This window comes from Physeter macrocephalus, chromosome 1, assembly GCF_002837175.3.
Source record: "Physeter macrocephalus isolate SW-GA chromosome 1, ASM283717v5, whole genome shotgun sequence".
Lineage (NCBI taxonomy): Eukaryota > Metazoa > Chordata > Mammalia > Artiodactyla > Physeteridae > Physeter > Physeter macrocephalus.
The window spans coordinates 24,797,146-24,810,321 of record NC_041214.2 but is presented as its reverse complement, the minus strand read 5'-3'; the positions used below and the strand labels follow the sequence as shown (position 1 = coordinate 24,810,321).

At 38.2% G+C, this 13,176-nt stretch overlaps 1 protein-coding gene across 1 annotated transcript in view; it reads right to left on the bottom strand.

The window, feature by feature from the left end:
- Positions 1–13,176, bottom strand: part of SLC9A9 (solute carrier family 9 member A9) — a 563,642-nt gene that overhangs the window by 384,578 nt on the left and 165,888 nt on the right. The window contains exon 5 of the mRNA XM_024131833.3: positions 3,220–3,335. Coding sequence (XP_023987601.1) covers positions 3,220–3,335 — 116 coding nt within the window. The remainder of the gene's footprint in view (positions 1–3,219; positions 3,336–13,176) is intronic.

Here is a 13,176-nt window from a genome sequence, read left to right as displayed (position 1 = left end):
AGGGGGAAGGGTAAGCTGGGACAAAGTGAGAGAGTGGCATGGACATATATACACTACCAAATGTAAAACAGATAGCTAGTGCGAAGCAGCCGCATAGCACAGGGAGGTCAGCTCCTTGCTTTGTGACCACCTAGAGGGGTGGGATAGGGAGGGTGGGAGTCAGACGCAAGAGGGAAGGGATATGGGGATATATGTATATGAATAGCTGATTAACTTTGTTATACAGCAGAAACTAACACAACATTGTAAAGCAATTATACTCCAATAAAGATATTAAAAAAATAAAAATAGAAGCGTAAACTAAAAACCAATCAAAATGGTTGAAAAATTAGGATAGAGAGGACAGGTCTAGAAGCTAGATTTCTCTTCTTTTGTCCTATGGTTTTCATTTTGGAATTCTGAAGATATTTAATCCAATTTTAAAACAAAAATTAAAAGCAAAATGAAACAAATGAACATTATTGTATAATTGACTTGTGGCTTACCCACACAGAGGATTATTTCAAGAGCTCTTAAAACAGAGTAATTTTTAACTGTTCATCCTAGTGGCATGCACACAAAGGTTAAAAAGAACCACAATGTAATCTAAGCAGTTTTCAATAATCATATTTTTAGTAATAACATGTGTATTGTAAATTTGAAAATATACATTTAAAGGAAGTAAGAAATTATATTAATGTAATAGAAAGAAGAAAAGTAGGCAGAAGAAAAATTTAAATGCAAAATAAATTCAAGGCAGTTAAGTTAAATTTCTATAATCCTAAATTGGAAGTAACAATATTAATATGAATTTGTGATATTATTTCTCCTTCAAAACAAATAAAAATATGTAGAAACAATGACCAGTACAATAGTAATGAAAACACCCAGTGCCCACATTTTGTTCTATAAATAAATTTCCCTCTTAGAAAGAACCAAGTCTTCTTAGAGAAATGTCTGGTTCTAAGTCAGGGTACAGGAAACATACAAAATAAGGTTGGAACACCTAGTCCTGCTCCAAAACAAGAAATCTATGAAAGACTATTGGGTTTGTGGCAAAAGGATATAGGAGAAACTTGAAGAGGCTCCCAGTTGTCAAGGATGGAATATTTTGTTCAAAAAGTATACTTACAATAGTAGATTGAAACATATCAACTATGTTTAAATCTATATGTTGATATGATACTTTAAAAAAGCCCCAAATCACCTCCTTGATCATATGTAGGAGATGATAGAGAAACAATTCATTATTTTGAAAATTTGAACATTAGTAAGTAAACAAAGAGAATAAATAATTTATCCTGATTTTTTGTTCAAATAATTCTCACAGGGTACTCAAAAAGTTGATCTGGAAAACTGCTTCTTTCAGGAGAGTACCAGCTAATACATGCAAAATGTAGGGCAGAATTAGCATACCACTAGTTCGTAACCCCTAACAAATTCTAGACTAAGCCTAACCATCAACAGGTACTAAAGCCATTAGCTAAAATGGAGAAGTCTAACATTAAGAGCTTCTCAAACTTTACTGTGCATATAAACCACTTGGGGATATTAAATTCTAGAATCTGATTCAGTAGTTCTGGAGTTGAGCCTGAGATTCTGCATTTAAAACAAGCTACCACATGGTGCCAATACTGCTGGTCAGAGGGCCATTCTAAGAAAGAGAAGAGCAGCCCCTAGTATACGGGAGCTGGCCTGCTACTATCAGCTGGGCTGTGTTGCTCTCTTGTTGAGTGTAAACAATTTCACAGACAACTTCAGACAAGTTTACTCTGTGACCATGATGGATCGAGACAAAAACAAGCCTACTGTGTAATCACATCTAAACACAAAAAATGAACACTGTCCAAACCACAACATCCCTATGTTGGCTATTATAAGTGGCGCTGCTTCTTTACAAATTGTAGCCTTAGGCTCTATTCAGTCTTTCCTCCTGCTGGATAAGACTTACCAAAATGCCCAATCACTCATGCTTTCTGACAGCATCTAATCCAGAGCAAAGCCCCAATTCCTTAAGCCTTCCCTAAAATCACCAAGCATAAGCCCAAGTCCTATAACAAGTCCTTTCGAACACTCTCTGAGATGTCCCATGGCTCCTCTGGTGAGCATTCTCTTCATTACAACATGCAATAAATACACCTTGTTCAACCACAGGTGTGTTCTGGTGGTCTTTGCTGGAGTAGCAATCCAGCAGCATCCAGTGATGGATCAGGCTGACAGGTGAGTCACTAAACAGTATGTGCTTCCTGATGTGATGCTATAGAGATTCATAGCAAGCAAGTAATCTTGCCAAAAAAGATGAACGCTGATCTGATTAAACCTCTAGATTTAACCATCAGTTTACAAGAACAGAAGCTAGAGGAACATTTTAAGCAACCATATTTAATTCAACCACGAGACAATTTGCCTTTTTTTCCAACAAATAAGTGACAAGAAAAATAGAAGATGGAAGGGGAACATATATATAGATTAAAAGAAACTCAATAGTCATATCCATCAATTGTAATGTGTAGCTCTTATTTGGGTCCTAATTTGTACAAACTATTACACAAACTAATAATGATAATGACAAAAAGACAATTGGGGCTATTTGAACAGAGGCTAGCTCTTTGATAATATTAAAAAAGATTATTAATATTTTTAGGTTTCATAAGGACAATGGTCATTTTTCAAAACATTTACAAATAAAATGATACGCTGTCTAGGATTTGCTTTAACATAATTCAGTCATAGTGAGAAGGAGTGTAGAAGGGTATACATAAAAACACTGGCCATATTTGATAATCATCATAATTTGATAATTTTAAGGGTATATGACAATTCTTTTTATTATTCTCCCTATGTTTAACATGTTTAAAATGTTACAGAGTAAACCATTTTAAAAATTACTTCTTACCATTTAATTCAACAGAGCATGTTTGAAAGAAGAAAGTTAAATAGAGAGAAATTAAGGACCACAGCTCAAAATGGCTACATATTCTACAGAAATAAACAGTAATAATTTTAAACAGTCTTTCCCATTACCGAAATTGCTTTCAGAACTATTTTTTGAGAGGTGTTAGAATATTCACCTGTTTCTTTTCTTTTTTTTTTTTTTGTAATCACTAACAGATACGTCAACTGCAAGTGAAAAGGAATAAGGAATATTATTATGTAGACTCGGGTGATGGTCATTAGAGAAAAATTCAATTTAAATGTTTGACTCTTAGAAAGAAGGAAACATATCATTTGGGCAATTACCTGGATCTGTAGCAGACATCAGTGAACCAAAAAACAAACAGTCAGTGAAATGAAAGTCTCCATTTTTCAGCTGGTCAGCATATACCATAGCCTTCACAAAGCCATACATAATTAACCTGTTGAAGAGAAAAATATGATCTTCAAACATCAACTTGAATCCTGTGTAAACCCATGCCATCATAGCTGACATTCTAATGGGCTTCCTGAATAAGCATGATGCACAAATTACCACTATTCTGCCTATTTGTAGCCATGCTAGTTAGTTCTCAGTACACTGTACCAAATATCACAATTTATTCACCTGGCAAAAGGTAAAAGTACATTTTATAATGTACTTCAGTGAAAACAACTCTCAAGGATATAAAAAATTATGTGTGAAATATGGCATAGCAAATCATACCCACAAATATAGTGGCTGGGTTGACATCTGTAAATGGATTGCTTTTCAGTTTTACTGTTTTGTCTGCTAGGGTGTCTGAAAAGTGTTCAAATTTCAAGTCTGTCACTGTGATGAGAAGGATACTGGCCACTCACAGGGCACTCAGTCAACCAGTTACTTTACAATAGATGAGAGTCTCTACTACTGGTGGTGTCAGGACACTTCCACACCAGGTAGAGAATCACTGTTAGGTTTAGAGCGCCTGTAACTTCAACACACAGCTGAAAATGAATCTTGAAATGGTTACATTTTGATCTTGCAAAGAAAGCCATTCTGTTCATGAGATTATGTTTACCAAACCCGTGGAATGCAAATTATCTGTTTTGGTCATCATTTGCCACCCTATAGCTTTTAAATTGTATTTAATTATTTAATTGCCTGATTTTTCTAAATCCTAGTGGAGGAAACACAAAAATTGGTGAACTGGACCACGGCAGAATCACTAAAAGTGACTGTAAGAGTCCTTAGAAACCACTGACTCTCAGACCAATAGACTGTTGCTTAGATATTCACACGTATTTAAATTACTTTCTTGAAAAATGTTCTAGGGTTGTGAGCATGACTAAAAAGACTAGAAATCAGATATTGGAAATTTTAATGACAACAAGAATGTGGATGTTTCAAATTCTCTTATGAAAAATTTCTCTATGAGAGAATATTTCAGACATACCTGCATTTAAATCCAGTTTCTACCACTTACTAGTTATGTGATTTTAGGGCATTACTAAAACCTTCTGAGGTAGGGATAACAATTATGGTTAGTCTACAGAGCTGTTTTAAGGATTATCTGAGGTAATATAAATTTGGGTTTTGACACATAGTAAATTCTCAATGAGATTATTACTGCTAATAGTAATTATCAAAATAGGTGATATTCACTTTCTATATCTATTTCTTCACATGTTTTAACTCATTTCACCCACACATTGATCCTACAAGGTAGGTACTATTTGCATTTTACAGATGAGAAAACTGAACACTGTGTGATCAAGTAACTTGCTCAAGGTGACACAGCTATTAAATTGTGGAACCCAGACTTGAACTGAGGAATTTGACTCCAGATCCCGGGCTTTTAATTCCTACATCATATCGCCTACATGAACAGTTCTATATCGTACATTATATGTTATCTCATACAATATACTCTTAACTAGTCCATACGGTGGTTGTTCTGTGTGGGACAAAGACACAGCAATGGAGTATCCCTAAGAACTTGGAAATACTACTACCCATGAGTTGAACTATTAAGACAACAAACATGGGTTCGAGCAGAGACCCAATATTGCTGTGAAGTGTGTGGATTCTAGCAGGGGAGGCTGAATCTTAACTAGGCTGCAAGCGTTAACATATCTGAGAAAGCCTGTGTCATGCGACACAGCAATGGTTTCTGGGAAGAGGCCTCAATCATGGCAGCTCACCTACACTTATCTGGGGGAGGGCATTCTGCTGGTTACCAGGGTGTGCAGCCTCTGGACAGGTTAAGGGTAGAGTCATTCAGCTTGTTTATTCAATCGATATTTATTACTGAACCCCTACGATTGTCAGGCTCTGTGCTAGGTGTTTAGAAATACATCAGTGAACAAGACAAAGATCCCTGTCCTTATGGAGCATGTCTTTTATAGCAAGGCAAATGGCAATAAATATAATCATAGATTTTAATTATATATGTTATCCACATCACCCTCTGAATTAGAATCTGCATGTCTGATGAACACTGAGACTTTCTGGACAGTCCCAACATTACCAGGGAAATGCTCTCCGATAGTTATCCCTTCAGCCTCACCTGGTGTTAACCTGACTTCACCACAGTTCTTTCTCATTTGAGCTACACTTCCAATATGGAGCATGGATAGGCTCTGGAATCAGTATCAACTCTATGACCTACGACTATATTTCTGAATTCTATACCCATTAGTTAATTTTACAAGTTAGGAATCTGAGCCTCAGAATTAAAATGACTTGCCCCATATTGCCCTACAGAAGCCATTAGATTGGGTAAGATAAAAAATATATATGCATGCATATATATTACCCAGGCTTGGGAAGATTACTTGGAAACTAGAAGCCTCATATACTATGGATGAAAATAAAATTAAAGTCTTTATAAAAGCCAATTTGACAATTTATTTTAAAAGTATTAAATTTTTTATATTCTGTAGCTTATTAAATGATTTTCTATGAATTTTTGCCAAGAAATTAATCTGAATACACACCAGAAGGTATTTAGATTATTTCAGATTATTATTATTCATGAGTGAAAAATTCAAAGCAATCTAAATGTCCAGTGAATAAATTACAGAACAGACATATAATGAACTAATATGCAACGATTAATACTATATATAAGAGTGTATATTAGGCATAGAAAAGTAAATTGATAAAGCAAATTATAAAGTGGTAATATATAATAATTTCTAATTTTATAAAAATTGAATATATTTAAGCACACATATAAACAGAAAAAGGTCAGAAGCATATAGTCTGGGATGTTAATAGTGGTTATAAAATGACATGTGACTATTTTCTTTTTTCCTATTCTGCATTTTTCAGTTCTTTCTAAATAACAGTCATAATAAAAAAAAACAATGTTCATTAGTGAGTGCTATTATGTGACATGACATTCATTATGTCATTTAATCTTCATAATACTTGAGTTAGGTACTATAATTATTCCTTTTTACAAAGGTGAAAATTAGGATTCAGAGAGGTTAAGAAAGTTGCCTAAGGTCACAGAAGTTAGCTTGTGACAGAGCTGGATTTGAACCCAGGCAGTTGGATGCCAAAACCTGCAAACACAACCACCATTCTATAAAGATTCGGAATTGTTTTGAAATCAAGAGAAACACATGTGCATGTACACACACACACACATGCACACACATATACACATACCCCTATACACACAGTTTGTTTTTTTAAAAAAAGAAAGTAAATGATTTGTTTACTCCAAATCAACCCCTGGACGCAAAATAACTATAATTCCAATATCTTCCTTGAGATAATACCTTAAAAAGCAAGAAAAACAGAAAAAGCCCAGTGCAGTATGAGCTCAGTATGATCATTTTGTTATTATTACCAATAACAATGGTCATTGTCACTGATAATTATAATGTCAATAATTAGTGTGTATCTATTATGTGCCAGGCACTTTAAAAAAAAATAAACAGCTATTGTTATTGTTGCTACATTATTATAACTAACTAATTATAACTATATTAACTGGGAGGATAAAAAAATGAACCCATTAGCAACCACCACATTCTCACAGGGTGGTATGTTCTATCAGCACTTCACAGAAACTATTTCAGGTGGCTCAGGATACAGGAAAGATGTGGTCTGATGCGGAGAGGGAAGCCAGTGAATTCCAGTGCATGCAATGCTGGGAAGATGGTGGACCCAAGTGAGATGTCCTTCTGGGGTCAGCCTGTGCTTAGGGACAGCCGAGGTCACAGGAATGGGAAGAAGCAGAACTGCCATGTAGAAAGCAAAATTGCTGAGAACATTGATTTCAACAAACATCCACTTAGTGCTATTCTTTAAAAAGCAGAGTGCTTCTGCTACAGAGGATACAAAGGTGCAAATCCATGACCCGCCTTCAAAGAGTAGAGTTTCACAGGATGGCAGTCATGTCACTTACAGAAGGCATTGGGTGAAAAAGAATCTGAAGAAATGTCCTACACAATGCTGCACATACTCACTTTATTGAGTGTTTGTGACACACATACTGATTTTAAATTTCATGAGCTTGTTTCACACTATTAAAGCTCCACACCTAAAGGCATGTTGCAAAAATGTTTCAAAACAAAAAGTTCCAGAAGGCTCAATTGCTTGGATGATTTTTAAGTATGCCATCTTAGTCTCTCTCAGTATTTTTTAAAAAGAATACATCTTCTTTTTTAAAAATAGTCTTGATCGAGCTATGAATGGATCTACTGGAAAAAGCAGTTTTTTGAATTGCTAGAGATACACAAGGGGAATTGCTGTCAGTTTGGAAACAGCTGTGTGGACCAGGACTGTTAACTGTCAGAAGAGCCACATTCCTGCCTGCGAAAGCTGTGAAATAGACCATTCCGTGGACCTCACTCTGAGTGGGAAAGCCCAGCACCAACAGGCTCTGGAAGCAAAACAAAGATTATAATCTGCACCTAAATTTCTGATTGCTACACTCAAACATTTCCTCTGGATAAGCATCTTTATTTATTTGTTCACATTTTATGGATAGTTTCAATCTCACAGCTTCTTTTTTTTCTGGGGCATGCATTCAAGGGCAATACCCCACTAGGGAAGTCATAAATGCTTTTTCTTTACAGCTTTACTGAGATATAATTCACATATAACATTGTGTCAGTTTAAGTTATACAATATGATAATTTGATATATGTATATATTGCAAAATGATTACCACAATAAGGTTAGTTAGCATATCCATCACCCCACAGTTATAATATTTTTGTACGTGGCAAGAACTTTTAAGACCTACTCTCTTAGCAACTTTCAAATATACAAGAAAGCATTATTAACGATAGTCACCATGATATACATTGCATCCCCAGTCATCTTATAACTGGAAGTTTGCACCCTTTGACCATCTTCACTCACTTCTCCCACCTCCCCCTTGCCCCCTGCCCCAGGCAGCCACCAATCTGCTCTCTGTTTCCAAGAGAGAACTCATAATTTATTAATGTTGGGATGGATGGAATTGCAAAGGTCTTCTAGCCAAATTCATTCACTCATGCATTCATTAATTTGCTCTAACTCATTCATTCAACAAATAAGTACCAACAGACATAATTCCTCCTCTCAGGGAGCTTATATTTTATTGGGGGAGCCAGATGTTTAATAGCTAATTTATAATTTATTATTTTAACAGTTATTATGGTTAAGTCCTATGGAGAGAAGTACAGATTGCACATGTGCACACTTCTATTAGCTGGGAACAATAAGGGGGGACTTTATTTTATAGGAAAGATTACACGTTCAACTTGAGAAATGTTGAGATTGAAGAGCTGGTGAGCCTATTGGGTATTCAGAGTTGGGTGTGAATGAAAATGTGGAGAGAACATAAAGTGGAAGAGGGCCCACGACTGAGGCCTGGGAACTCCAGCATTTGAAGATGAGGTAGAGATGATGAGGAAAAGAGGATACAAAGAATTGGTCAACAGACACATGAGTGGAAATCTGGTAGAGTGTCACAAGAGTCAAGAGTGTTTCAAGAAGGAGGGTATGATACATAGGACTGAATGTTGCCAAGAGAGCCCTTTCATTTAGTGTCATTAGGAATGTGGAAGCTAAAGCAAGATTAGAATGGGTTGAAGGGCCCATGGAAAAAATGAGGAAATTGAGACAGGCAACATACCCATCCTTTTGGGAGGTTTGGCTACGAGGGCAATCAGGTCTGTCTCCAGAAGGGGGTTTAGGGTGAGACTTGAGTTGATCTTAAAGATATAGGGAAGAAGCCGTGAAGAAGCTCACATCTCATGGGTGCTCACAAACAGGAGTTACAAAATAAGAATTCTGCTTTGTCAAGAGTAGTGGCATGAGATGGTGAGTCTGATTTTAGGTGAAACTATATGGGCCTTAAAGGGTCTGTAGGATCATTTGTTCCTACAGGTATCAAAGAAATGATTCTCCTCTTTTGTCACTCTTTCTCAGTTTGTGTGTGTGTGTGTGTGTGTGTATATATATATATATATATACACACACACACATGTTAATATATATATAAACTCATACATATATATGATAGTAAATTATCTCTCTATATATATATTTATATATATAGTATTTAGTGTGTGTATATATATATATATATACACACACACACATGTTAATATATATATAAACTCATACATATATATGATAGTAAATTATCTCTCTATATATATATTTATATATATAGTATTTAATATCATAAAAGCCTTTACTAAGGCTTATGAGAAATGCAAAGATAAGTCAGGCATGATTTCCACCCTCAGGAGGGAGAGACAAGTCACCTACAAAAGCAGAATACGTGATAGAAAGTGTTACGTGTCCTAGGTGAGTTGCAGATCAAATGCACTGAGTTCACAGAGGAGAAGCAGCTCTCTTGGGGACTCAGGAAAGGCTTTGAGAGGAAGGTGGCATATTTGCTGAATCTGAAATATACATTCAAGTAAGGAGACTGCCAGCAATATCCCATCTATATGTGAGATGCCCAAACTACTGATTTTCTTCCCCTAGAATGCAAAACTGTTCCTACTGAAGGTGGTTTCTTCTTGGATCAATAAAAATACAATGGACAAAGAAATGAAACCTCTCCTTTAGCAATCCAGGAAACCATCTGCCATCTGCCACCACTTCAGAGATGGGGGGGAAAGGCTTGTCCTGACTGAACTGTGACTCTCTATTTATGGCCTTTATCTCAGCACCCAGAGTGGGCTGCTCGGCGCCAAGAAGCCCACGAAGCCTGTGGGCCCTGCTGTAGCAGACTCAGGTGCTAAGATTTCATACACTAGATGACCCCTTGGCCCATTCTAGTTTTCCCACCAGTCCCAATACTTTGTTCCTTTTGTTTTAGTGAAAGCTGAGGAGAAGAGGAGGATGAAGGAACCAACTGGGTGGCTTGTGGGCATGTTAAAAGAAAATGGGGGATCGGGTGAAGCCCCACTCAGCTTTGCTATGGTGGCAAGTGAGCTCCTGTCCAGTTCCTCTATCAGACATCTTGTACCAGCAACTAGGAAGAGTGCAGACTGCCTGCCCTTAATCCTCTTTCCTCTGAAAGGGGTAGAGGGAGAGAGGATTAGAGAAGGGAAAGGTTGTATCCAACTTTTCTGTCCCTAAGTGGAAAGAGGAGGCTGTTAGGGAAGGGGGTTTGTATGGGGTAGGAGGAAGAGGAGAGATGAGGGGAGGGTTCATTGTCAGGGGCATACATGCGTGTGTCAGGGCTGGGAAATTCTATGCCAGAACATTTGACCACTCAAAAATTTTGTTTGCAACAGCCATCAGCAAGACAACTGTACCCCCATGGCTTCTACTCTCCTACTTTCTTCTTGGCTGCCAACCCCATGGAACTTTAATTCTTTTCAAGGCGCTGAACTGTCATTGGATACGTGGCTCTCTGGCCCTGAGATTTTAAGGAATAAAAGTATTAGGAATAAAAATGGGGGAAGGAGGAAGGCAACGAACATATGAACATTTGAGTTCCTACTCTGTAGAGCTCCCATGTGAGTGCATTTTCTATATTTTTAAAATCTTCACATAATAAAAATGGGGGAAGGAGGAAGGCAACGAACATATGAACATTTGAGTTCCTACTCTGTAGAGCTCCCATGTGAGTGCATTTTCTATATTTTTAAAATCTTCACATACACACACACACACACACACACACACACACACACACACACACACACACACACACACACACACACACCAGTCGGGCAGCCATCAGGAATCTTATATTACAGACAAGGAAATCCAGCTAAGGATAGAAATGAGATTTAAATATATGTTCCTTTCTAGTTTTTAGTATTGGACACTGAGTAGAAAATTTAAGATATCTTTGCCTTGGCTTCCCAAATTTCAAAAGTCAATTACTATATTCTTTGTTTCTGAAAGAATGTTTTTGGCATGATACATAACGGGACCAGCTTTTTAAGGGTTAGGAATGCCTTGAAGACCTTGCTTTTCGGCATCAAATTTGGCTGTAAGAGGGTTTGGAAAGCACCATACCTTCCATGATTTTCCCTTTAAGTCAGTTCTATATCAGGCTTCCTATGGGCCTAGAAGAAAACATGGTCACCATGTCTTTTCAAGAATGGAAAGGGTGCAGAGAGGAGGTTGTGATGAAATACACTGTTTTTTAACCGTGGCTGGGGTCTGAGGCTTTGCGACCTTGGGATCCTTGGAACAAAGTTAAGCGAGTCCATTTTTCCGCATACTCTACTGCCCACTTGCCTGTCAACTTGTCACTTTCTTGGACCTCCCCAGAGGCCCTATAGCAACCTACATAGTTGCCTGCAGGGAAACAAGCTTCCCTCCTGTTAAGTGCTTCACAGTTCTTGGAGGAAATGTGATATAAATCCCAAGCATGAATATGGAGTGGGCAGAAGTCACAATGCTGAAATGCAGTAAGAAGTTGAGACCAGGCATCCTAATTGCGTGTCTACTCAGATCCACTTTCTGGGAGTATGAGTATGCTGGCTTATCCAGGGGTGAAAGAGGATTGCTTTTGAGAAGACTGAGAGGAACAATGAAGGCAGTGTGAGAGTCAGTCACCCTCACTAAAGGCATCAGGTACCCTAAATGACAACCTCCCTTGCAGAGTTTGTCAGCCTACGCCAGCAGCCAGGGATGCCGGGCCCTTAGAATGCTCTGAGTCATCTCAGCTCTCTCTACAACCTGGGCACCCTGCCTTCTCCTTTCCGAAAACCATGCCTAATACTTACTGGATATAATCACTGCTCTCTTGCTGCCATTCCTCTTTCAACGTGTATCCCCACTGTCTGCCCTTTGATGTGGTTAACAAATCTCTCTTCTTTATTTCATCCAGATCCTAGATTCCACTCATGCGTTCTTTGTGTGCCTATCTTACCTGACTAATTTGAAGAAAGACAGCACATCTGGACTGTTCTGCCTTCTTCCCTTTCTGTTCCCATCTCCATTCGATGCACATATTACCCAGCCTTGCTAGATACGAAAGGTTACCAAGATGAAACTGATACGGCTTCTGCCCTCTAGGAGCTAATAGCTCCTAGAGAAGGGACAAGCTAAGTGTGTAAATAACTGGACTACTAAGTGAAAAATAACAAGTTTGGTAAGAAAGCTAAAGGGATAGCTCAGGGAAGGAAAGGAGAACTATGGTCTGGGGGAAGAAAGCACTGGAGGTGCATATTTCTTGAAGGACCCATGGGGTCAGACACGGGTTGTAGTCACGTAAAGGGGTGGTCACTAAGGAAAAGTTAACATGGGCCACCGAGGCACGTGGGTGGCAACACATGAGGTGTGGACAATGAAAGTTGGGTAATGTCGTGTGATGGATTCTTCCGCTATGAATTACTTTATAGTCTAATTCAACGGTTCTCAAATTTGGGTGCGTATGAGAATCACACAGGGAGCTTTGAAAATCCTGATGCCCGGGCTACATCCCAGACCACGTATATCAGAATCTCTGTAGGTGGGACACAGGCATTAGTGTTTCTTTAAGTTCTTCCATCGTTCCACTATGCAGCCAGATCTAGAACAAGTGTTCTAAATCACCACATCGTGTCTCTAGTGTCCAGACCGATCACCTAAAGATCAGCCAGGAGAGTGTGGCCTGCCGTTCTGCCTTTGTGATGAGCTCCCAGGTGCCGATGCCGCTGGGCCCGTGCCACACTTTGAGGAGGGGACCCTAAATGAGGACGCTGCTGACTAAACAAAGTCACCGAGACACGTGTATACGTTCTGGCTCTAATGGTAAACTCTAGGCAGCACTTTGAATTCACACATGGAGCTTGCCTGAGATGCAGTTAATACAGGTTCACATACAGATAAGCACC